Source organism: Columba livia, chromosome 8 (genome assembly GCF_036013475.1).
Source record: "Columba livia isolate bColLiv1 breed racing homer chromosome 8, bColLiv1.pat.W.v2, whole genome shotgun sequence".
Classification (NCBI taxonomy): domain Eukaryota; kingdom Metazoa; phylum Chordata; class Aves; order Columbiformes; family Columbidae; genus Columba; species Columba livia.
The window spans coordinates 3,074,112-3,094,349 of NC_088609.1; the positions used below are offsets into that span (position 1 = coordinate 3,074,112).

At 52.1% G+C, this 20,238-nt stretch overlaps 3 protein-coding genes across 3 annotated transcripts; 1 reads left to right on the top strand and 2 right to left on the bottom strand.

The window, feature by feature from the left end:
• Window positions 1-1,944: 1,944 nt before the first annotated feature.
• On the top strand, window positions 1,945-12,598 carry LOC102098879 (vitamin D3 hydroxylase-associated protein). The gene is made up of 15 exons (XM_065071468.1): window positions 1,945-2,376; window positions 3,720-3,833; window positions 4,148-4,291; window positions 5,211-5,344; window positions 5,729-5,935; window positions 6,175-6,215; window positions 6,442-6,566; window positions 7,207-7,332; window positions 8,377-8,471; window positions 8,646-8,745; window positions 9,814-9,857; window positions 10,275-10,314; window positions 10,786-10,894; window positions 11,244-11,389; window positions 11,986-12,598. The coding sequence occupies exons 1-15, from the start codon at window positions 2,167-2,169 to the stop codon at window positions 12,109-12,111; spliced, it is 1,761 nt and encodes a 586-aa protein (XP_064927540.1). The 5' UTR covers window positions 1,945-2,166; the 3' UTR covers window positions 12,112-12,598.
• A 528-nt stretch (window positions 12,599-13,126) lies between these two features.
• On the bottom strand, window positions 13,127-16,964 carry NSUN4 (NOP2/Sun RNA methyltransferase 4). The gene is made up of 6 exons (XM_065071470.1): window positions 16,836-16,964; window positions 15,755-16,158; window positions 15,439-15,593; window positions 15,125-15,279; window positions 14,339-14,463; window positions 13,127-13,565 (listed from the first exon to the last, which is right to left on the bottom strand). The coding sequence occupies exons 1-6, from the start codon at window positions 16,935-16,937 to the stop codon at window positions 13,292-13,294; spliced, it is 1,215 nt and encodes a 404-aa protein (XP_064927542.1). The 5' UTR covers window positions 16,938-16,964; the 3' UTR covers window positions 13,127-13,291.
• Window positions 16,965-18,027: 1,063 nt separating this feature from the next.
• On the bottom strand, window positions 18,028-20,185 carry LOC102083535 (cytochrome b-c1 complex subunit 6, mitochondrial). Its single transcript, XM_065071471.1, has 4 exons — window positions 20,029-20,185; window positions 19,900-19,926; window positions 19,484-19,645; window positions 18,028-18,291 (listed from the first exon to the last, which is right to left on the bottom strand). Exons 1-4 carry the CDS (start codon window positions 20,068-20,070, stop codon window positions 18,259-18,261), a joined length of 264 nt encoding a protein of 87 aa, XP_064927543.1. The 5' UTR covers window positions 20,071-20,185; the 3' UTR covers window positions 18,028-18,258.
• Window positions 20,186-20,238: the final 53 nt, after the last annotated feature.

Below are 20,238 nucleotides of genomic sequence, written 5' to 3' on the forward strand. Positions count from 1 at the left end.
TACCAGCTTTGAGTGTTGGTGGAGCTGGACTGGAACTGAGGAAAGTCTCATGCTTCCAATACATATTCCAGGCTGAAATGAGTCAGAAACTGGAGAATTCCCAGAAAGCTCTTATTCAGTCCTCTGAGCCAACTGGAACAACTTCTTTAGAGGGGACCAGCTCATTTCACTGTGATTTCAGCATTCTATAAAACGTCTGTAAAATTCTTTCAGAGCAGCGTGGTTAACATACTTCATTTTGTAAATGAAGTCAGGTGAGAAAAACATGGCAAAAACTTTGCACTTGGCCTTGGTTATTTAGTACACCCTGGTGCAACGTGGAGGAGTGAACACTGATCTGTGAGTTGGGCAGGCCCACTTCTATTATGGACTTGAGGTTTGACTTAGGACATCCCTTTGCTTTCCTGACTCGGTTTCCCCATGTGGTCTCTTTCTCAGCAGACTTTTCTCCCAAGCATCACTTGCTCCCCGTTGCCTAGATGTGGGTCCACACAAACCCACCCACTGTGACCATCTGCATCCACGTAGCTGTTCACCTCCATGGCAGAGACTCTTTAATTTCATATGGCTCTTGGAGTGCCTCAGCAGGTCTACCTGGAGGGTGCAAAACTGGCTTGGATTTTGAAACCATCCCAGTCCTGAAGGTGGATTCAATCCTCCTTCCTTTGGGTCTAGCCAGCTGTGAAAACAGCTGTGCCTGCTGATAGATCTGCCCTTTGAAACGCCAGGTCAGGCCGGACACAGCTGGCTCTGGCTCCATCTCCAATAAACATTTGCTGAGTGTCTAAAGGGCAGGATGGGAGCGCAGGTCCCCATGCACACGCAAATGTGGGAAGCCAATGCTCTGACGCTTCCCAACATGGGGAAAAAACCTTCCCAGGTCTGCTCAGCCCATCGTAGAGGTTGTGTTGCTGTCACATAGGTAAAGAGCCCATCTCTGCCTTGGGAAGCCCTTCCGTGGATTCCTGGAGGCTGGGAGAGGGCTGGGTGTTGCTGCATGCTAGACTGTGTTCACATGGACCTTCTGGAGGCACCTGCTGTGGCCAGCACCACGGGGCAGAAGCTGTTGGGCTGCAGGAATTGTGCCCATGTTGCTGCTGTTGTAAAGCCAGCAGAGCCTTGGCTGAAGAGGCAGCCTCTGAGCAGGGATGCCACTGAAAGAGAACACAGTAAAAGGCCAGCTTAATTTGTTACGACATAGAAAGTCAAGCATTAGAAGACTGTCTCGCCTGATGGGAGAAGGCTCTTCACCCTCCTTTCCATAGCCAGTTCTACACTCTGTAGGATCAGGTTCTGGGCTTCTGGCCATCAAATGCAACCTTGCAAAGTCTTGCAATGCACAATCCAGCTGCCCAACAGCTGTTTTCAAGGTGGGACACATAGGAGGACCTACCATCCAAAACCAGCAGAGAAGATCGTAGACAGACCACGCCATTTGTTTTGAGGCTGGGTTGTTGCTTTCAGCTCAGTGTGCTTGTAGTGAGAAGCATCTGTGCTGGAAAGACCTCAGGCACCAGTTGTCCCCATGTCTGTTGGAAATAGCTTGCTTCTGGGCTGCAACCCTGTGGGATTTTCCGCTCCTAAGGCAACACCGGCATGCTCTGTCATGGAGTGGACCAGCCTTTCCTTCTGGTGCATTCAGACATGGTGGCAGTGCAGAGCACCATCTCATGGGCTTCCTGAAACAGCCTCTGACCCCCAGGAGACCAGCGTGGGCTAATGGATTTGGTGAGTGTGTGCCCCACAGCTATGTGTCCTCTTGTTCCCCATCCTCGTGCAGGGAAGTCTTGTGATTTCAAGATGTTTCTTCCCCTTCCCCCATTGTCCTCTCAAGCTATGCAGGAAATAGAAGCCATTTCCTTGCTGCTTTTGTTCAGCTGATCCTGCAGCCCTTCCTCTCCAGCACAGAACTTCCCGTATATCAAGAAGCCTCTATAAACCCATCACCCTATGCGTCACTGGCCAAACTTCTCTATTTCCTGGTCAATCATTCACCACTGCGCACTCTACTGACAGCAGCTTTGCAAGGGTTATCTTTGGACTTACAAACTGTTTGCTGACCCAAAGGGGTGGTGCTGGGAAGAGAAACCGCTCTGGGGAGGCAGGAAAGGTCTCCTGCTTTGCTTTTCTTTCTGCCTCTGTCCCCAGAGACCCAAGGACCACATTATGATCCAGCAACAACTGAGACAGCTGCTACCAGAGAGGGAGGTGAACCCTTCAGCTGCCCTCGCCCTGCTCGGTGGCTCGGTGGCGGCCGTGGTGGTCTGGAAATGGCTGGGCAAGAGGCAGATCCAGAAGAAAATGGAAGAGGCTCGGAGGACCCGGGATGAGGGTTTGAAGAAAATGGCAGAGGCTGTCCAGCAGTTCAGGGAGCAGGTAACCTTTCCTCATGGCAGGGTCTGAGTCCTACCAGGTTGTCTCCTGATGCTGTTCTTCAGCTTCTCCTTCCAGCTTGTGCCTCCATAGCTTTTATAATGAGGACCCCAGGGGAGATGTGCCAGCAATCCTCAACCAGAGGAAAGGCTGGCTTGGGAGGAAGGGAGATCATGGCTCTCCTCAAGCTGGATGAGATGTGGTGGGAGGCTACAGCCAGAGAGATGTGAATTACTCACTGGGAAGAGGTTTTGGGCAACAACAGTTGATGAAACCGTGGACCTTTATTGATCCAAATTAGTGATCTAGAAATGTCTCTTGCCTCTATGGACAGAAGCAAGAAAGCTTTTTCTCTTCCTAACTCTAAGTTTACACATTTGTCCACACCCCTATATCTTTGTCCCTGAAACCTAGCTTCTGGACAGTTCGGGGAGAGTCTTCAAAAGAGCTGTCACTAGGATTCCCAACAAGTGAGAGCTCCCAGACCAGCAGGCTGTACAGAAGATGCTCGGCCTAACTTAGCACTAATGAAGACCAAGGCATTCGGTGTCCCCTGGGAGCAAACAGGGCATGCTATGGGGACAAATGAGGCAGGCACCCAACCAGCATGGATTTGGCCCTGAATTCCTACTGCAACAGTGTTTTCTAACTGCGTTTCCTCCCTGCTCCATTTTTTTCTGAGTAGGTACTTGTTAAACCAGCTCATGTTTACACAGGTAACATACCTGGAGGTAAAGCATACAAGCTACTAGTGATGCATAGCTTTACAACATTTTTTTTCTTAATGCCACCACCTTAAACAAAGCTGGTGGCACTGAGAACTGCCAGTTGTCTTTGCCTGAGTAGACCTTACCTACCCATGAGTCACTACTGACTTCTTTGCTGGGCTTGAGCTATGAGATGTTTGTCATCAGACCAGGCCAACCCACAGTGCCTGTGCCCATTCTGAGGGGTGAAGGGCCAGCCTAAGGCTTGTGTGCAAGGACTTTAGTACCTTCTGCCCAGGCTGGTGTTTGCTCAGCTGAGAGTGGTCACTGCGTGAGTCCCACAGTGCCAGAAGGAAGACTTCAATGTGACGCATTGTATGTGTAGTTGCTGCAGTGGATGGGTGAAGCCCTCCTATGTCTTCAGAGACAGCTGGGCTCCTGTGTTTGCATCATGTTCATGAGACCCATGGAGTGCACAGAACAGTGGAAACTCAGGATAAAACACTCAGCAGCTCAGGGTCTGAACCTCCACGTGAAGGATCTGCCTTTCCAGCAAGCTCTGTTGATAATGTCAGCAAAAATTAAGAGACTTATCCCCTCTGATCCTGCCCTGGCATCCCCTTCATCTTCCCCTTGCAGGTCCCCAGTGCCCAGACAGATGCCATTCTGTCCCTGCCTCTGCTGGAACTCAGCAAGAAACTGCAGGAAGGGTCTCTGTCCCCCAAGACAGTCCTCTACACCTACTTAGAGAAGGTGAGTGCCTGTCCACAGTGTGATGGGCAAATCATTTATATTCTCCATGCTGTGGTGTGGGGGCCAGTGGCTGAGAACTTATTTGAGCTGGTGATTAGGATGAGTCTTTAATATAGCAGATATCAAAAGATATTAACAGGCTGGGATCTCTGTCTCCTGGGTCAGATCCATCACTGGACAGTCCTGTGAGATGGTTTGAGCTGGGATGCTCTGGGGAGGGGGGTCACTATTCATGCCAGGCCACTAGCCCTTGTTTTAAAGATCTAGGTAGCTACCAAATGTGTAATGATGTGCTCAACTAACTTCCCACAAAGGCCCTGGAAGTGACCCAGCAGACAAACTGCTTGCGACATTTTATCCCAGAGTGTGAGGAGCAGCTCCAGGAAATACAACGGCGGGGGGAGAAAGGGCTGCTCTACGGCATCCCTGTCAGCATCAAGGATCACATCGGCCATAAGGTGATTCCCTTTGTGCCCGTGAAGTGTTCCTGTGTGAGCTGGGCTGGGTGGTGAAGAGGTGGGACACAGAGAATGGGGAAGGGGCCCCATCTCTCCCTGTGTACACCATGGGAAGCCTGGCTGGGTCTGAGGCTGTGACTCCACATCTCATGGCAGCTGCAGCCCTGGCAGTCAGAAGCCTCTATCAGCAAAAATATGTGAATAGTTACACCCCCAAATTATTTCCTCTCTGATACGTGAGACAGCACAGGCTGGGCTACATGGTTGTTTGGGCCATAATTCAGGTTTTTACTCAGAGGTTTGCTGTATCAGGGATAAGAATGTGACTCAGCTTCTAGAAAGTCATTAGTAGCAGGAACCATTAACCCTGAGTCCCTGTTGTGCTGTAGCTTGGCCACTGAACCCCTTAGCAAAGACCCTGTGCATGAGATGCACCAGGGACCCCCTCACAGACAAGCCCCAATGAGGACTGACCACACACTCCTGAGCTGAATTTGTTAGGCAGTCTCCTCTGTGTTGACTCAGCAACACAGTTAAGAGGGCTCTAAGCCCAAAGCAAGTCTCAAACACCAAGGCTAACTGAAAAATGATCACACTGTGTTTGCCAGGGATATATATTCCCTCCCTGAACATCCACTGGTGGCTTCACTTGGACAGCAGGGTACCGGGTTTGATCCTGAGCTACAGCCCCTGTAGAGTTGCGTCTGGGTCAGGGGAGAGAAACAACGTGGAAAAGAGCAAGGACAGCTTCAGAAGCCTGAACCTCTGCCAAGGGTGGAAGGAGAATCCTTGTCCCTTCATGCGAGGGCTTGCACGGGAGTGGTTTAGTACCCCCACCCCAAAAGGGACACCAGACATCCTTCCAAAAACACCAGTTAACTGTGCTGACTGTGTGTGTTGTCACTTCTTCTCTCTGCAGGGACATCTCGCAACCTGTGGGCTTGTTCAATGTCTGGGCACCCCGATGCAGGAAGATAGTGTCCTAGTCAAAGTTTTGAAGAGACAGGGGGCCATCCCGTTCGCAATGACCAATGTGCCACAATCCCTCTTCAGGTAACACCCATCATTAGAAATCTTTTCTCTAGTTTTGTCCTTGAAGCTGAAACGCAGTCTGTAGGTCCCAGGACAGGCTCCTCCCTGTCTCCTGAGAAGTTGTCTGGATGAATCCCTCTTCCATCTGCTGCCAATAACTTCATTTCAACTGAGAATAGCCTTCAGATAAGATTAAGAGGAAAAACACCTACCGTGGCATAAGAGAAATCAAGTGTGCTTGTGCATGGGAGGGAGAGCAGAGTCTCATGGGAATGAGCCCGAGGGATTTACGGGATGGAGGAATGGGGTTAGTGATGCCACACAGGATCACTGCAAGAGAGAGACAACAAACTCAAGGCATTAGGCTGTTCCTGATAGACCGATTGCTGTTTTTCTTCTCCTCAGCTACGACTGCAGCAATCCCATCTTTGGCCAGACCCTGAACCCCCTCAACCACCAGAAGAGCCCCGGGGGCTCCTCGGGAGGGGAGGGAGCTCTGATCGCAGGTGGAGGCTCCATCCTGGGCATCGGCTCGGACCTTGGTGGCAGCATCCGCCTGCCCTCCAGCTTCTGCGGGTTGTGTGGGCTCAAACCCACAGCTGACAGGCTCAGGTAGGTCCTGCGGTCTGCAGCATTTTTTGTTAAACCAAAACTAAGATTTGTTGGGGTTTAGTGTTTTGGGTTTTATTTTCATTTTGACCAAAATTTTCCATTTCACGTGACTTAAATACTTTTAATAACTTCCTTCTGGTTCAGATGCTGACTTGAAGACTCCACTATGCTATTCAAACGTATCAGTAATACCTCACCGTTACTGAAATGACGATGTATTGCTTTTTGTTTTCTTGCAGCCTGACCGGAATGACTGGCCCAGTCAGTGGGATCACAGCAAGTACGTGGATTTTTAATTGCTTTTCTCTATGTGCTGTGAAGAGTCTCATGTCTTTCTCTAGGCCTGACAAAAGCCTGAGACAACCAAGATCTGTCCAGAGTCCATCTGAAACACACCACCTCATTGCCTGATTGCTCCGTGCAGCCAACACGGCCATGCAGAGGATGGACCAGTGCTTGGTGCACCCATTCATTTGACATGGATGTTTGCTCTTGTCCCACACCAGTTCCTTGTGCGCTGGGGCCGATGGCAAGGGACGTGGACAGCCTGGCCCTGTGCATGAAGGCTCTGCTCTGCCAGGAGATGTTCCGCCTGGACCCCACCGTGCCCCCCATCCCCTTCAATGAGGAGGTGAATCCTTTAATCAGCAAACCATGGTTCTTTTGAGGGTTCTACACACTCAACGTATGCATTCTTTAAGGGTCTGGTTATCTTTACAGTACTAGTTTCTAGTATAATAACTTGATAGCTCTTTTTGAGGGCACGATTCGTAGTTATTAGGAAAAAAACAAAACGGTTAATAAGAGTTACCCTTTCTGACTTTCCTGTTAGCATGTAGCTCATCAGATCGAGACACCCTAGAAAAGAGAGAGGAGGAAGGCAACACTGGGAGCAAAATGCTGGAGATTTTAAAGGGGAAGATGAGACAGGATCAGAAACCCCTGCAGCAAATCTCTAGAGTGAGGGCATTTCCTTTCTCTCTGCAGCAACTGAAGTTCAGGAGTTTTTTCCATCTCCATCCTTTGTAGCAATGGTTGAATCTGCTGGTCTTGAGTGACTGTGGTCTATCAGAAGGGAGGGATGAAGGGGACACTGGAGGTGGGAGTGGACATTCAGAAGGGGTAACCTATGGAAATTATAAGCAGCAAGCCAGAAAATTAGTTCCTCCCTAACATCTGGAGCTTTTATCCCCTTCTGCAGTGGGCTTCAGCGTGGGGCAGTCCCACCCCAGCAGGGTTGATGATGCTCAGCTGGCGGCTCTTTGCTCCAGGTGTACTCCAGCTCTGCTCCCCTGCGGGTCGGGTACTTCGACACGGACGGCTACTTCCCGCTGCCCCCCTGCATGCGACGGGCGGTGCAGGAGACCCGGGAGGCTCTGCAGGCGGCCGGGCACCAGGTGAGCATAACCACCCCATGGTCTTCTCCCCAAGGTGGCCCCAGCTTTGCTCCTCGCTGCTGAAATCATGCTTTAGAAATCAGACATAGTCCCCAGCCAAGTTATGGGATAAATGACCTCACAGAGGTATGGGATTAAGTTATTACAGCCACCTATGCAATGCAGACGTGTCTACAAGGGGTAGCAGAGCAGGTCATCGGGAAACAGCACCAGCAATCAGTAGACTTGTACCTGCAAGGAGCCAGGGGTGGAACATATCATAGAATAGTTTGGGTAGGAAGGGACCTTCGAAGGTCATCTTGTCCAACCCCCTGCAATGACCAGGGACATCTTCAACGAGATCAGGTTGCTCAGAGCCCCATTCAGCCTGGCCTTGAGTGTCTCCAGGGATGGGGCATCTGCCACCTCTCTAGGCAACCTGTGCCAGTGTTTTACCACCCTCATTGTGTAAAATCTGGTTTTGCTCTCCTGGTGGCTGTGGTCCACAACAGACAGCAGCATCCACCAAGTACCATATTTGACCCTGGAAGGTTGCCCCAGTGTTTTCTAGGTCTGTCCTTCCCAGCCAGGCTCTGAGAGGTGGTGTTCTCTTTCCTCCCTAATGTCCATGGAGACCTCTGTCTTTCCTGGACTACTGAGGGAAAAGGACCGTGGGACATGAGATGGGAAATGCTGTTCCCTCCATCTAGATCTACCTGTGGAAACATGCTAGTGGTGTTTTTCATAGCAAAGTGAGTTCACGTCTGAGATATGTCAATTCTGCTGGGACAGGAGGGAAGCTGGTGCAGTTTCTGGGTCAGTGACTGCCTGGAGCAGAATGAAGGAGGCAACAGCTCTGGGGAGTTCTCAGAGTTGAGCCAAATGGCTGTCAGGGAGGAATAATCCCATCGGGAGATGCCTGGGCTAGTAAAGGGTTGAACTGGGGCCTCTGTTAGCATGTGAAGCCCAGGGAGGTGCTGCTCTGCCTTTGAAATATGTCCACAGTCATGCCTTGGAAACTATTCACATCCCCAGGCTGCCACGTAATCTTGTGTTTTGGTGCAGCTGGTACCATTTTCTCCACCTCGGATCCATTATGTCATGAAACTGTTTATGAAGACCTTTTTTGCTGATGGAGGCCATGCTTGGTTGGATGTGTTGTAAGTAGGAGACCTTTGGCAGCAGAGCTGTAAAATACCTCCATCCCCGCACCCATGAGCACAATGCATGGGCAAAATGAGCTCGTGTCTCCCACTACAACAGGACATACTTGGGTTTCTGAGAAAGGGCAAACAGCTTCTCTGGCATTATCTCCTCCTCTTGTTGTCTCTCAGCACAGGAAATATTGTAGATCCCACTTTGAAATCACAGGTGAATTCCTGCAAGATCCCAAGGCTGGGGAAGAAGCTGCTGGCTCTAATTCTTAAACCTCTGGTGAGTCCCTGGCCTCAGGCTCAAAGCAGAGTGGTGACAGAAAGACCTTGAGATGTCCAAAAGTGTGACGTTACTGGGAGACACCTTTAACTAGAGACAATGGGATTTCTTTGGAAGGTCTTTTCTAGACCCCTGCAGGGATTTATCTAGTGCTAAAGGGAAATAAAAGCAGGACAAGCCAAGAGCTGCAGAAGATTAATGCAGAACCCACAGCAAGTGGTTCTTCAAATACTAGACCTAGCAGTGCCCAGCTTCCTACAGATTCACCATCGGGATCACTGTGGCAGAGAGACTTGAAGTTGAAGCTCTGTCTCAGTGTTGGAGGCCTCTCAAAGATCACACCTCCATGGGGTCTCCTGGTGATTAGCAAGGGCTGGCCCCCAGTGTAGCCTTTTCACCACCTGAGCATCCTTTTGCAGGGCTTCTCTCCTCCATCCTCCACTTTCTCTGCCTCTCTGTCCAGTTCATAGAATTATAGCATCATAGAATCATTTCATTTGGAAGAGACCCTCAGGATCATGGAGTCCAAACGTAGTATATCTCCACTGTAGTTCAGAAGACTGAGTAGAAATGTTTTAAGTCTGAAGATGACGTTTAAAGCACGAGGTGCAAGCACCAGTACAGGTCTGGGAGATGAGCATGAAATCCAGGCTCACATGAGATACCTTCTCTCTACCATGGGATTTGTGTGGGTTGTTCTCAGCTGACATGATGAGAAAGGTAGCAGCGAGCGAGAGGCAAACCAAGTGCTTGTAGAGGTCTTGTTTTTGGGAGATAACAAGCTAAGAAATGTTTGATTTATCAAAAATAACGAAAGGTGACTTGGTTCAGGTCAATACGTTCCTCTATGAGCAGGGAATACTGTGCTGTAAGAAACAAATTGAGCACCAAAACCCAGAAGTTGAAAGTAAATTTAGAACCATGAGGAGCATTTTTAACCATCATCATTCACCCTCAGTGCAGCATCCCGAGGGATACAGACAGGACAGGGTGGGGGGGTTTCCTGGGATGGCACAAGTTACTGCACCCCCAAGTCATGTCCTTAACAGGAGCCTCTCGCCTTTCTAGTTTCCCTGCCTGGCTGACTACCTGAGCAGCTTGTGTGGAATGAGGTAAGTTGGCATCATCCATGGAGATGAATGGTACCTTCTCTAAGTGTCTGTTGTGGGGGGAACTGGAGTCACGACAGGCTCTTACCTGACCTCTGCAGGGGCTGTTCCTCCATCCTGGACACTGCTTCAGCCTTTAGGAACACATCTCCCCAGTGTTGCACGGCCCTAGTGATGTCCTAAGGTTGTACAGGAAGCCTTTGGCACTAAATCCAGGCTCACAAAAGGAACCTCTCTACCACTTCCAGACACTTGTTGCTTAGTCGCTTGACCAAATGCCAAAGGAAACTTTAAACAAATAGTGAAAGATGTATTGTTTTAAATAACTGCTAAAATCACTGGGGCTTATCAACCTGGAGGATTATTCAAGCAATTCCTCCTCTTAAAGATTAAAAATGTTGCTATGATTTCCACTTGCAGGTCAGTGAAGGAGATGTGGAATCATAACCATGAAATACAGGTATGTTCTGAGGACTTTTCTCGCTGGTGTCATGATACAAGTTGAGGCTTTATGGCAAGTGGGGGGTCAGAGGGTTATCAGTTCGGACAGGGATTGTGCAGGGGGCTGCTGGGGAGGAGACAAGATGCGGGGAAAGGCACTAAAGAGTGATGGGAGCGGGGTAAATGGGCTCTTAGGCCAACCCAGCCAGGACTTTATTGGTTGCCCACAGTTCTCATGCCCAAATGCCCACATTTGATGGTCCCAACACAACAAAAATTGTCGTGGGAGTGGGGATGGCCAAAGAGGGACCTTTCCAATTCCTGGCCACATGCTGTGGAGGTAGACACACGCTTCCCTGCTTCTTATCTTGAGCACAGCTGCCTGCCGCTGCCTCCTTGGCCATGCCAGAGCCTGGTGCATACCATGGAGAAGCCAAGATGCTCCAGGCATGGACGTGGCCTCCATGTTACTTGCCCTCTCCTCCCCAAGGTGTACCGTGCTGAGTTCATCGCCCGGTGGATGGAACTCCAGCTGGACGTTGTGCTGTGCCCTGTCCTGGGACCTGCCTTCAACCCAGGATATGCTGGGAAACTCTTGAGTGAGTCTGGGACCTTCCCGGGAGGGTAGAGGACCACAGTGGTTGAGACTGGACAGGAACATCCACTACTGTGGAGCTTCACCACCCACCTAAGTATTTTATGGGCACTAGGGAAGGAAAAATAACTACCATCAAGCTACCTGAGAAGATGGAGACAGACCCATGGATGAAGTGACCTGATGACAGTTGCTTTTTGCAGTAGAACTTGGACCTGCAGAGGACCAGCCCTGTGCAATCTCTCCTCCCAGCAGCCACTGGTTCTCAGGGGCTTCGGTGAATGCATAAGGTGTAAATTTGAAGGAAGATGTGACACTGTGACTACCTACGTTCTCTCTTCTGCTTCTCCCAGATGCCGTCTCCTCCACGATGCTGTACAACTTCTTGAACTTCCCCGCTGGGGTTGTACCCGTCAGCACGGTGACAGAAGCTGATGAGGAAGAGCTAAAGCTTTACCGAGGGTGCTGCAATGACCCTTGGGACCAGACACTGAAACAGGTATGTGACACAGAAAGTGGTGGAGCAGAGACTGCTGATGGATGTTCAATAGTTTCATTGAAATCAGGGGCTCCTACATGTGTCCATCAAAAAACCCCACAACTCTTCTTTATATACCCTTCACAAATCCCTTTTCTCCCAAGCCTCAAAAACTATAAGTCATTAAGTTTTGGGGGGCTAGGGAAGCACCCCCAGGCTGGATTATAGGCTGACACCAGAAAGGAGCCACACAGCAAGGCTGCTTTGAGTAGGTCCACAGCACCACACTGCACTTTCCTCCTGCTCCATGGAGCATGGAACAGCAATGAGGATGCTGAAGGAAAAGGGATCTGGCTGCCAGACAGCTCCAAGCAGAGCTGGCTGGGACGGGTTTGGGGTGTCTGAAACAATCTACCCAAGATTTGGAAACTATTTCCATCATGAGAACAGCAAGAGCCTTCCCTCTGCCCCAGCGTGCTGGTGCTGCTTGAAGGGCAGGGCTCAGCCTCCAACCTCCCACTCCCCAGGATGAGCCACCTGCCTAAGCCAAGTTTCCAGAAGCTGCTGGAGGTCTGAGCCCCCCAGGTCCCCTCTCACCACATGTGTCCCCGCTGCAGGCTGTGACAGGAGCCGTGGGGCTGCCCGTGGCCGTGCAGTGCGTGGCCTTGCCGTGGCAGGAGGAGCTGTGCCTCCGCTTCATGAAGGAGGTGGAGACCCTCAGCCGTCGGAGGAGAGCCACGTAGCGTCCACGGTCCCACGCCTGCAGGGCTGGGGGAGAAAGGGACAGCGCTGCAGGATTTCTCTTTTGCAATCGGAAGCACAAAGATGATGGCGAGGAGAGAAGGAGGAAGGAAAAGCCATTTCTTGCCCACGCTCCTCGCCAATGAGCACAGATCCTGTACAGAATCGAGATGCCATGAAGACAGCACAACCGGCTTCAGTTCGGTTCAAATGCTGATAAATCTATGAACTGCACCTTCCTGTAAGGATGGACATATGGACTAGGGGGGGTTCACTTTCATTTTCGTCTATGCTGCCTCTTGCGGCAGCAGAGTGATGCTGAGAGAAAAGAATTACAGCAGCTCAATGGTATTTTCTTGCTGGCATTGGAGTAACTTCATATGGATGTAACTATGGGCTGCCCTGCAAGGAATACAGCCACATCTACCCTCCCCATTGCTGTATTTTGCTCATAAAAATAAAAATGTAGCTATTAAGCACCTCCAGTAATCCTTCACTGTGATTATAGGAATGCAGAGTTATTAGTCAAAACAAGCAAACACCTTCCCCCTGGACATTAAATGGCATGCAGCACAGGAGTGTTCACACCTTCCCTCTTCACCACAGCTTTCCTCTCCATGAGGGATGGCAACACTCACCAGCCTCTCCCCAGCACCAAACTCTTTCCACCACCAGATCTCAAGCACCCCATGCACATTTCCAACCTCACAGCAGGGACAGTCTTAGGAACCTCCTGTTTCAGGACCTCAGGCTGCTCTGAAGGGAGGAGAGAAGCAGAGACTGACACAACTCAATTATATAGATGGCGAGATCCGGGACGGAAAGGCGGAGATCCCCAGATGGTGTCTGTTAACCTAAAGCTGCTCACGTAGGATCAAAGCAGTCAGGCAGGAGGGAGAAAGCAGCATCCACACAAGGCTGTTTACCCCATGCCAAGACAGGTGGATACATCACTCCTTCCAATAAGACCTCTCTCTCTTTCCAAGATTAAACACCTCAGTATTAAACAGATAAATATTTAGGAGACTCCATAGTGAGTCTTTCTAATTTATTCTCTATGTCTGCAGTAAAAAAGCAGATTTCCTTCGGGACATTTTAAAAAGAAAAATAAATATAAAGCAGTTTTGCTTTCCCTGGACATTTGGGGTATTTCCTGATAGCCAGCATAGTCTGTCACTCCTCCTACATCCGACATAATTTGCAGAAATACATAGGTCCAAAGTTGGCTGTGAGGTGAGGCAGAACCAGCTCCCCCAGCCGGCAATCTGAGAAGAAGGAAAACGTGTCCTGGAAGAGCGTCCGAAAGCGGCTCAAGTCCTCAACGCGGAGAGCGACGTTAAACTGGGTTTCTGCGATTTCTATCGCTCTCTCGATCACATGCTCGTTCTGCAGCGGGGAGAGGGAGCACGTAGAGTACACCACCTCTCCTCCCGGCCTCGTGGCGAGGATCCCAGCCCTGCAGGCAAGATGAACGCACGCACTGTTATGGGAAGAAGAGGACTCTGGGGGACACCAGCATTCCCACCCACAGTAACTCATAGGAGGAGAGAGACAAGTCTCCTTGTGCTCCAGAGGCTCGGCAGTCCCACAGTGTCACTGCAATGTGAGGACTGTATTAGGCCAGGGGAATATGAGTCAAACAGATGCTCAGATTGATAAAGGACTTAATGTGGGAGAGACACTACTGGAGAGCAGCTGGAAGGCGTAATCCTGCACCCACCCCCAAGGGAACGGGACAAGAGTATGGACAGGGGAAGAGGCTCCTCAGTTCAAGCACTGCCATGGGACTCTAATCTGTGTCTTTATCGCCCCAGCTCGCAGTCAGTCCATATAGCCTTCCCAGCAAAATGGGGTGATGAAGCATCCCCATGTCCTCCTGCATGCTGGGAGATGTGGACACTCAGGAATCCTCCATGAGCACCTGCTGGGACCTTGGAGACCATCACACAAAAGGACAACATTATATCCATCCTGCTCCTCAGACCCTCCTCCCTGCCTCCTATGGCTACAGCTGGGGACAGGAAAGACAACTGATCTGACCAAGAACATTTGCAACTTCTTACACTTATTATTATTTGGTACGTTCAACTACCATCACACTATAAAACTGCGCCAGGTTTCCCCTGTTCCCAGCTGGGGACACAAAGTAAGACGAAGTTTCAGTGCCAGCCATGGAGAGCTGCTACCATAACACCAACAGAACCAAAACACAGCACGGAGCTCACTCACATCAGTAGCTGCAGCTGCAGCATGGGCAACATTTGGCGCTCCTTGGTCCGTCTCTTGTGGAAGATGTTGTTGTCGTCCTCCATGACGGAGTGTCTGTCCGTCGTACAGGGCACGTCCACCAGTACCTGCAGCAGCAGAAGTTCCTGCATCAGTCCTGGGCCCAGGTCAAGCTCAGCGAGTCTCCCAGTGCAAACTGCCCCTTGCCCAACTCCTCTGCCCCCGCCACCCACCCACCATCTCTCAGTACCTTCCCTAGGTGATGCTGCCAGAGCATCGCTGTGCACCCACAGTGAACTCTAACTGCTGGGAATGTGCCATCTGCATTTTGGGAACATGCACACGGACAGAAATGGTGCAGATAACAACACATTCTCACACGTGTCCTCGTTTAACATTTCTACTCTCTGCATCTTCCTGGCAGGAGTTACTGCAGCACCCATGGGTGCAACCACGCACGGGCAGAGCTCCAGCAGTGACACCTCCCGGAGCAACAAACCCAGGTCACACAGCTGCAAGTGCTCAGAAACACAAACTATCTTATCTTCACATTTAACCCCTTCCGGGTGATGGATTAGAACAGGATTTTTACAGGGTATTATTAAATCAAGGTACAATTCTCGATACCCATATACACCAGATCCTGCAGGAAGGGTACAGCAGGAGCAAATATTACTCCATATGTGGCTCAGTCTTCTCTCTTTCTCTGCATTTAAAATTATGGAAAACTATACAGTTATTTGAAACAGAAGGAAAGTGAACTAGATGGGTTTATCTCCAATCACCTACCTTATGGAAAGTGCCACCTTCCAGCCGCTCCCAGTCCCTTCCATCGCAGGACGTGACGCTCACAGTTTCCCTGATTTCTTTGGGCACGTAGCTATGGAGAATCTGGTGCAGCCTTTTTGTCCGGGAAATGGAGATGTCATTGGCTGCCAGACGCCCTGAGAGGACAAAACAGGCACAATGGGAACGTCACTCTTGCAAAAATACACCTGATTCCCAGCTCTTATAACCAGAAATGATTAATGGTCAGACATTCATGGGCACGGCAGACCTTTCCAGCCCTGTTTCACACCCAGAGACAAGGAACACCCACTTACCACAAGCCCCAGTCTGCAGCAGAGCTAGAGTCTTGCCACCTGGAGCCGCGCAGAGGTCGAGGACAAAGTCACCGGGCTGCACGTTGAGCGCCAGGACGGGCAGGAGAGATGCTGCATCCATCAGATAATAGTCGAGGATACCCAGAGTGTTTGGCCTGGAAATCACCAGTTTGGGTAAAAAAAGCAAATGTGCGAGGGGAAAAGAAAACAGCAGGTGGAAGCGAGGGTGGGGACGTGCAGAGCAGCGGGTGCTCACGCATGTCCAGCCCCCAAGGCCGGCAGTGACAGCGGGACGCCCATCCCAGGGATGTCTCACCGTGCAGGACGAAAGCGCGTGATGTCGCCCCTGGGGAAGGTGTAGCACTTGATGTTGGAGCTGATGGAGGCACGAAGTGGCGGTGACATCTCTGCCTGTGTCATTGTCTCCACCTGCATCACCATTCTGCCCTCGCTGCTTTTCCCTCTCCCCGCTTCCTCCGCAGCTGCAACACTCCGCGCCTTTTTGGTGGCTTCGGAAACAAAATCGGTGGCGTTCAGCAGTTCCAGCTCTTGGGTGACGTGGTCAGGGAGAGAGAAGTTGTTGAGGAGGGCGCCATACTTCTGCTCGCAGAGCAGGCCAGCGCGGACAGACGGCCACAGCTCCTTCAGCTGCAGGCTGTAGTTGATGTCGAAGTGGTGCAGGGCCAGGCGCGTGGGGGGGATGCGGGGGGCCGTGGCAGCCTTGGGGGAACATAATATCAGAGATATTAAAAGCCAAAATACCTCAACATCCCAATGAACCCCCACCAGCCTCAAAAGGTTTCTGGGAGAATCTAACGCCAGGTTCTGCGCTGCCAAAAGCCTCTGGGACCTTTCTGCAGCCCCCAAAGGTGACTGTGCACCCGACACCCATGGGCTCGTGGTCCCCTGGGGATGGTCCAGGACTAGGAATGGCTGAATGGAGCTGGAGACACAGGGTGGGCATGCAAGGAGGGGAATGTCTGCATACGGAGCGGTGTAACGGGTGCAACGGGTGAGGGGGTGCTATAGGGTGCAATGAGACATGCAAATGAAGCAATTAGAAGGGTGCAATTGCAAAGCGGCTGGGGTGAAATGGGGAGGTAGAGGGGGTGCAACGAGGTGTGGAACAGGGACAGAAGAGGTATAAGTGGGAGGAGAGAGATGGGACAGGGTGCAGCAGAGGCGTAACCCGAGTGTGGTGGGGAAATGGGAGACAGAGAGGAGGGGACAGCAGGAGAACGATGGAAAGAAGAGCACAGGAGGGCCGGGGGAGACAAGGGCTGCAACGGGCTGCAGGAGGGGGAGCGGGAGAAAAGCGGGTGCAGGGCAGTACGGGGGGTCGGGACGGGGTGCGGGAGGGGAGGGCAGAGCCGCCCCCGCGGCGGGGACCCGCTCACCCACTTCTCCTTGTACCGGTACCGCCGCGGCCCCGCTCCCAGCCCCGGCAGCGGCCGCCGCCGGAGCAGCGCGGCCCCGGCCCGCCCGCCCAGCGCCGCCATGGCCCGCACCGCCCGCCGCCTTCCGGGGCGGCACCGGCACCGGGACCGCCCCCCGGCACCGCCCCCCGGCACCGCCCGGCCCTGCACCCCGAGAGAATGCACCGGCAGCGGGGCAGGGGCAGCCGGTTCGGGCATCGGCTGCTGATGCGGATCCGGCGACAAAAGGGGCTTCGCAGCGGGAGAATCATCGCGCAGCTGGACCCGCCCCCGGTGAAAGGAACATGTCACACTGTCCCTAATAGAGCTCCGTTACAAACCTCTAGGGATAAACTTGGGGAGGGGAAACAAGAAATAAACAAAACAAAAACAAACAAAATTTAAGATAAAAAAACACCTTGAAAGCAAAAGGATTACAGACTGCTCCGGTTATACAGAACAGCCAAATTTATCACCGGAGACATTCTGGACGGGGCTCTGAGCAACCTGATCTAATTGAAGATGTCCCTGCTCATGGCAGAGGGGTTGGACTAAATGACCTTTGGAGGCCCTTTCCAAATCCAAACTATTCTACGGTTCTATGACATTTGAATAACAGCCAAAAGAGTATTTGCTACCCTGTGAGACATCCTGTTTTTCCTGCTACTGAACATCCTCCCTGAAGCAAAACATTCAGAGCGTGAACTTGACCCTTCTGGCGGACAGTGCCAGCTCAGCAGAAGGGGCTTCCACTCCCCCAGGTGACCACTCACCCTGTTTGGGGTTTGAGGAGGTGGAACCACCACTGTTCCCATCTAGACAAGAACATGAAGCCAACCCCGGCCAGAAGACTCTTCCTGCAGCAGCAGGTGACAGTGAGAGACAGCTGACTTGTCTCTCCTAGAAAAGGGTCACTCCCTTTAATTTAAATTTAATCAGAACTTAGTGTGTGAACAATATTGGTCATGTAGGGCTTAGAAATAATCTTTGTGGCTCCAACAGACAAATTCTTCCCTGTGGGATGGGACTCCAGCTGCTGCACATCACAGCTGCACAAAAAGGACATTCCCATAAGTGAGGAAAAGCCTCCCCCCACAGACCGGGCCCTGATATCCACTTATTTCACCTTAACCCAGTACAAGTCAGAAGCAAGAGCTAGCACATATGCAGGAGGTATTTTCATGATAACTCTAAAATGTTTAATATGGAAAATTACAGAACAACAACATGTTTTTTGCGTGAACGCGCATCTTCCATGAGCACAGACACAGCAACGCGCTGACACTCGGTCACTGCGAAGAGACCATTTCATTTATACTTGGGCGAGGAACGGGCACGGAGCGGTAGGTGAGCCCAGGAACCACGGACACGGGCTGCGGGAGCTGGTGGGCGATCACACCCGCCTTCACTTCAGCTTCTTGAAGAGTGTGTGAGCAACCTGAGAACAAGCAAAGCATTTGGTAACTCATAGTTTAGGGCTGGACATCAGCTGGGTGTTACCACCCATTGCTTGGTTTTCTGGGCCGTGCAGCCTCCACTCTTCTCATTGTTTTGCAACACGTAATTCAAGAAAACTAACAGGCTGAGATTTCTTACAACATTTCACAAGATTTGACTTTAAAATGGCAAAACCAGCACTGAAACAGCAAAGTGCCATTTGCAGGGCAGAAACAACATTTGACTTGTTTCATTGTCTAATGACCTACCAAATCCCAGCTGGAACCGTTGTAATACAGAGGAATCAAATATTTAACAAGAAAAAGCACCAAGGCTCACAGTTCCTCAGTTTACTGTGACTGAGCAGCTACCAGGTTCCAGTATAGGTTGGGAAATTACATATTAGAGAGCAGTGTAGGGGAAAGGGACCTGGGGGTCCTGGTGGACAACAGGATGACCATGAGCCAGCACTGGGCCCTTGTGGCCAGGAAGCCAATGGCATCCTGGGGTGTATTACAAGGGGGGTGGTCAGTAGGTCAGAGAGGTTCTCCTGCCCCTCTACTCCGCCCTGGGGAGACCACACCTGGAATATTGTGTCCAGTTCTGGGCCCCTCAGTTCCAGAAGGACAGGGAACTGCTGGAGAGGGTCCAGCGTAGGGCAACGAAGATGATTAAGGGAGTGGAGCATCTCCCTTATGAAGAAAGGCTGAGGGAGCTGGGTCTCTTTAGTTTGTAGAAGAGGAGACTGAGGGGGGACCTTATCAATGTTTACAAATATATAAAGGGTGAGTGCCATGAGGATGGAGCCAGGCTCTTCTTGGTGGCAAACAATGATAGGACAAGGGGTAACGGGATCAAGCTGGAACACAAGAGGTTCCGCTTAAATTTGAGAAGAAACTTCTTCTCAGTGAGGGTGCCAGAGCCTGACCCAGGCTGCCCAGGGGGTTGTGGAGTCTCCTTCTCTGCAGACATTCCAACCCGCCTGGACACCTTCCTGTGTAACCTCATCTGGGTGTTCCTGCTCCATGGGGGGATTGCACTGGGTGATCTTTTGAGGTCCCTTCCAATCCCAAACATACTGTGATACTGTGATACCACATCTCGGACTTGAGCTGTCTGTGCTCAGAAGCGTGGCTAAAGGCAGCCCTGCCCCAGCGCCAGCAGGATGCTGCACCCACGGGTGCTGCACTTACGCAGTGGTCCCTGGCGTGCAGGAAGTCAAAAAGCTCCTCCGTGCACTGCTCTTCTGTCTGGGACCGGGAGGACACGCGCGCGTCGCACTCCTCCAGCCGCTGCCGCGCCTTCACGCATTCCTCCAGCTGCTCGCAGTGCTCCCGCACCGTGGTTAAGGGGTCCTGCGGGGACGGGGCTGCCGTGAGAACGGGGACACGCCGACACGCCGCCTCCCCCCGAGGCACCAGTTTTAACGGCCGCACACCCGCAGCGGGGCCCGGGCTGCGGCACCTCGCCGCTGAGCTGCGGTCGCAGCACAGAGCGGCAACGGCGGCCCCGGCCCCGACAACCTGTCAGTGCCGAATCCCCGAGCCCCGCCGCGGCCCCACCAGCTCCCCGGGCAGGGCCGGCCCGGGCCCGCCACCCCGCTTCTTACCACCAGCTCTTCCTCCTCCTCCTCCTCCTGGGGAAAGACAGGAAAGAAAGCACAGCCGTTACTGACCGCCCGGCGGCCCCCCCAGCCCAGCCCGGCCCAGCCCGGCCCGGCCCGGCCCGGCCCTGTCACCTCGGGCTCCCCGGCGTGCACAACGCGGTCCCGCAGCCCCATCGCTCCGCTGCCGCCGCACAGAAGGACTCGCCAGGGTCACCCGCCGGAAGCGCGGCTGCGCGCCCAGGAAGCGGAAGCGCGCACGCAGCGCGCTGGGATCGCCCCCTAGAGGGCAGTGTTTCAGGTCCGGGCGCTTCCCTTCCAAACATGGCGGCCAGCGGCGGCCTC

What these genes read in the sequence shown, in the direction of transcription:
- NSUN4 (XM_065071470.1), bottom strand. Translation starts at nt 16,937, where the DNA reads ATGGCGGCGCTGGGCGGGCGGGCCGGGGCCGCGCTGCTCCGGCGGCGG. An exon ending in GCTGCAGACTGGGGCTTGTG is followed by an intron (nt 15,280 to 15,438) that starts GTAAGTGGGTGT and finishes TTGTCCTCTCAG; the next exon opens with GGCGTCTGGCAGCCAATGAC. An exon ending in AAGGTGGCACTTTCCATAAG is followed by an intron (nt 14,464 to 15,124) that starts GTAGGTGATTGG and finishes CTGCTGCTGCAG; the next exon opens with GTACTGGTGGACGTGCCCTG.
- LOC102083535 (XM_065071471.1), bottom strand. Translation starts at nt 20,070, where the DNA reads ATGGGGCTGCGGGACCGCGTTGTGCACGCCGGGGAGCCCGAG. An exon ending in TGCACGCCGGGGAGCCCGAG is followed by an intron (nt 19,927 to 20,028) that starts GTGACAGGGCCG and finishes GTCTTTCCCCAG; the next exon opens with GAGGAGGAGGAGGAGGAAGA. An exon ending in AGGAGGAGGAAGAGCTGGTG is followed by an intron (nt 19,646 to 19,899) that starts GTAAGAAGCGGG and finishes CCGTCCCCGCAG; the next exon opens with GACCCCTTAACCACGGTGCG.
- LOC102098879 (XM_065071468.1), top strand. Translation starts at nt 2,167, where the DNA reads ATGATCCAGCAACAACTGAGACAGCTGCTACCAGAGAGGGAGGTGAAC. An exon ending in GTGCCACAATCCCTCTTCAG is followed by an intron (nt 5,345 to 5,728) that starts GTAACACCCATC and finishes TCTTCTCCTCAG; the next exon opens with CTACGACTGCAGCAATCCCA. An exon ending in ATATGCTGGGAAACTCTTGA is followed by an intron (nt 10,895 to 11,243) that starts GTGAGTCTGGGA and finishes TGCTTCTCCCAG; the next exon opens with ATGCCGTCTCCTCCACGATG.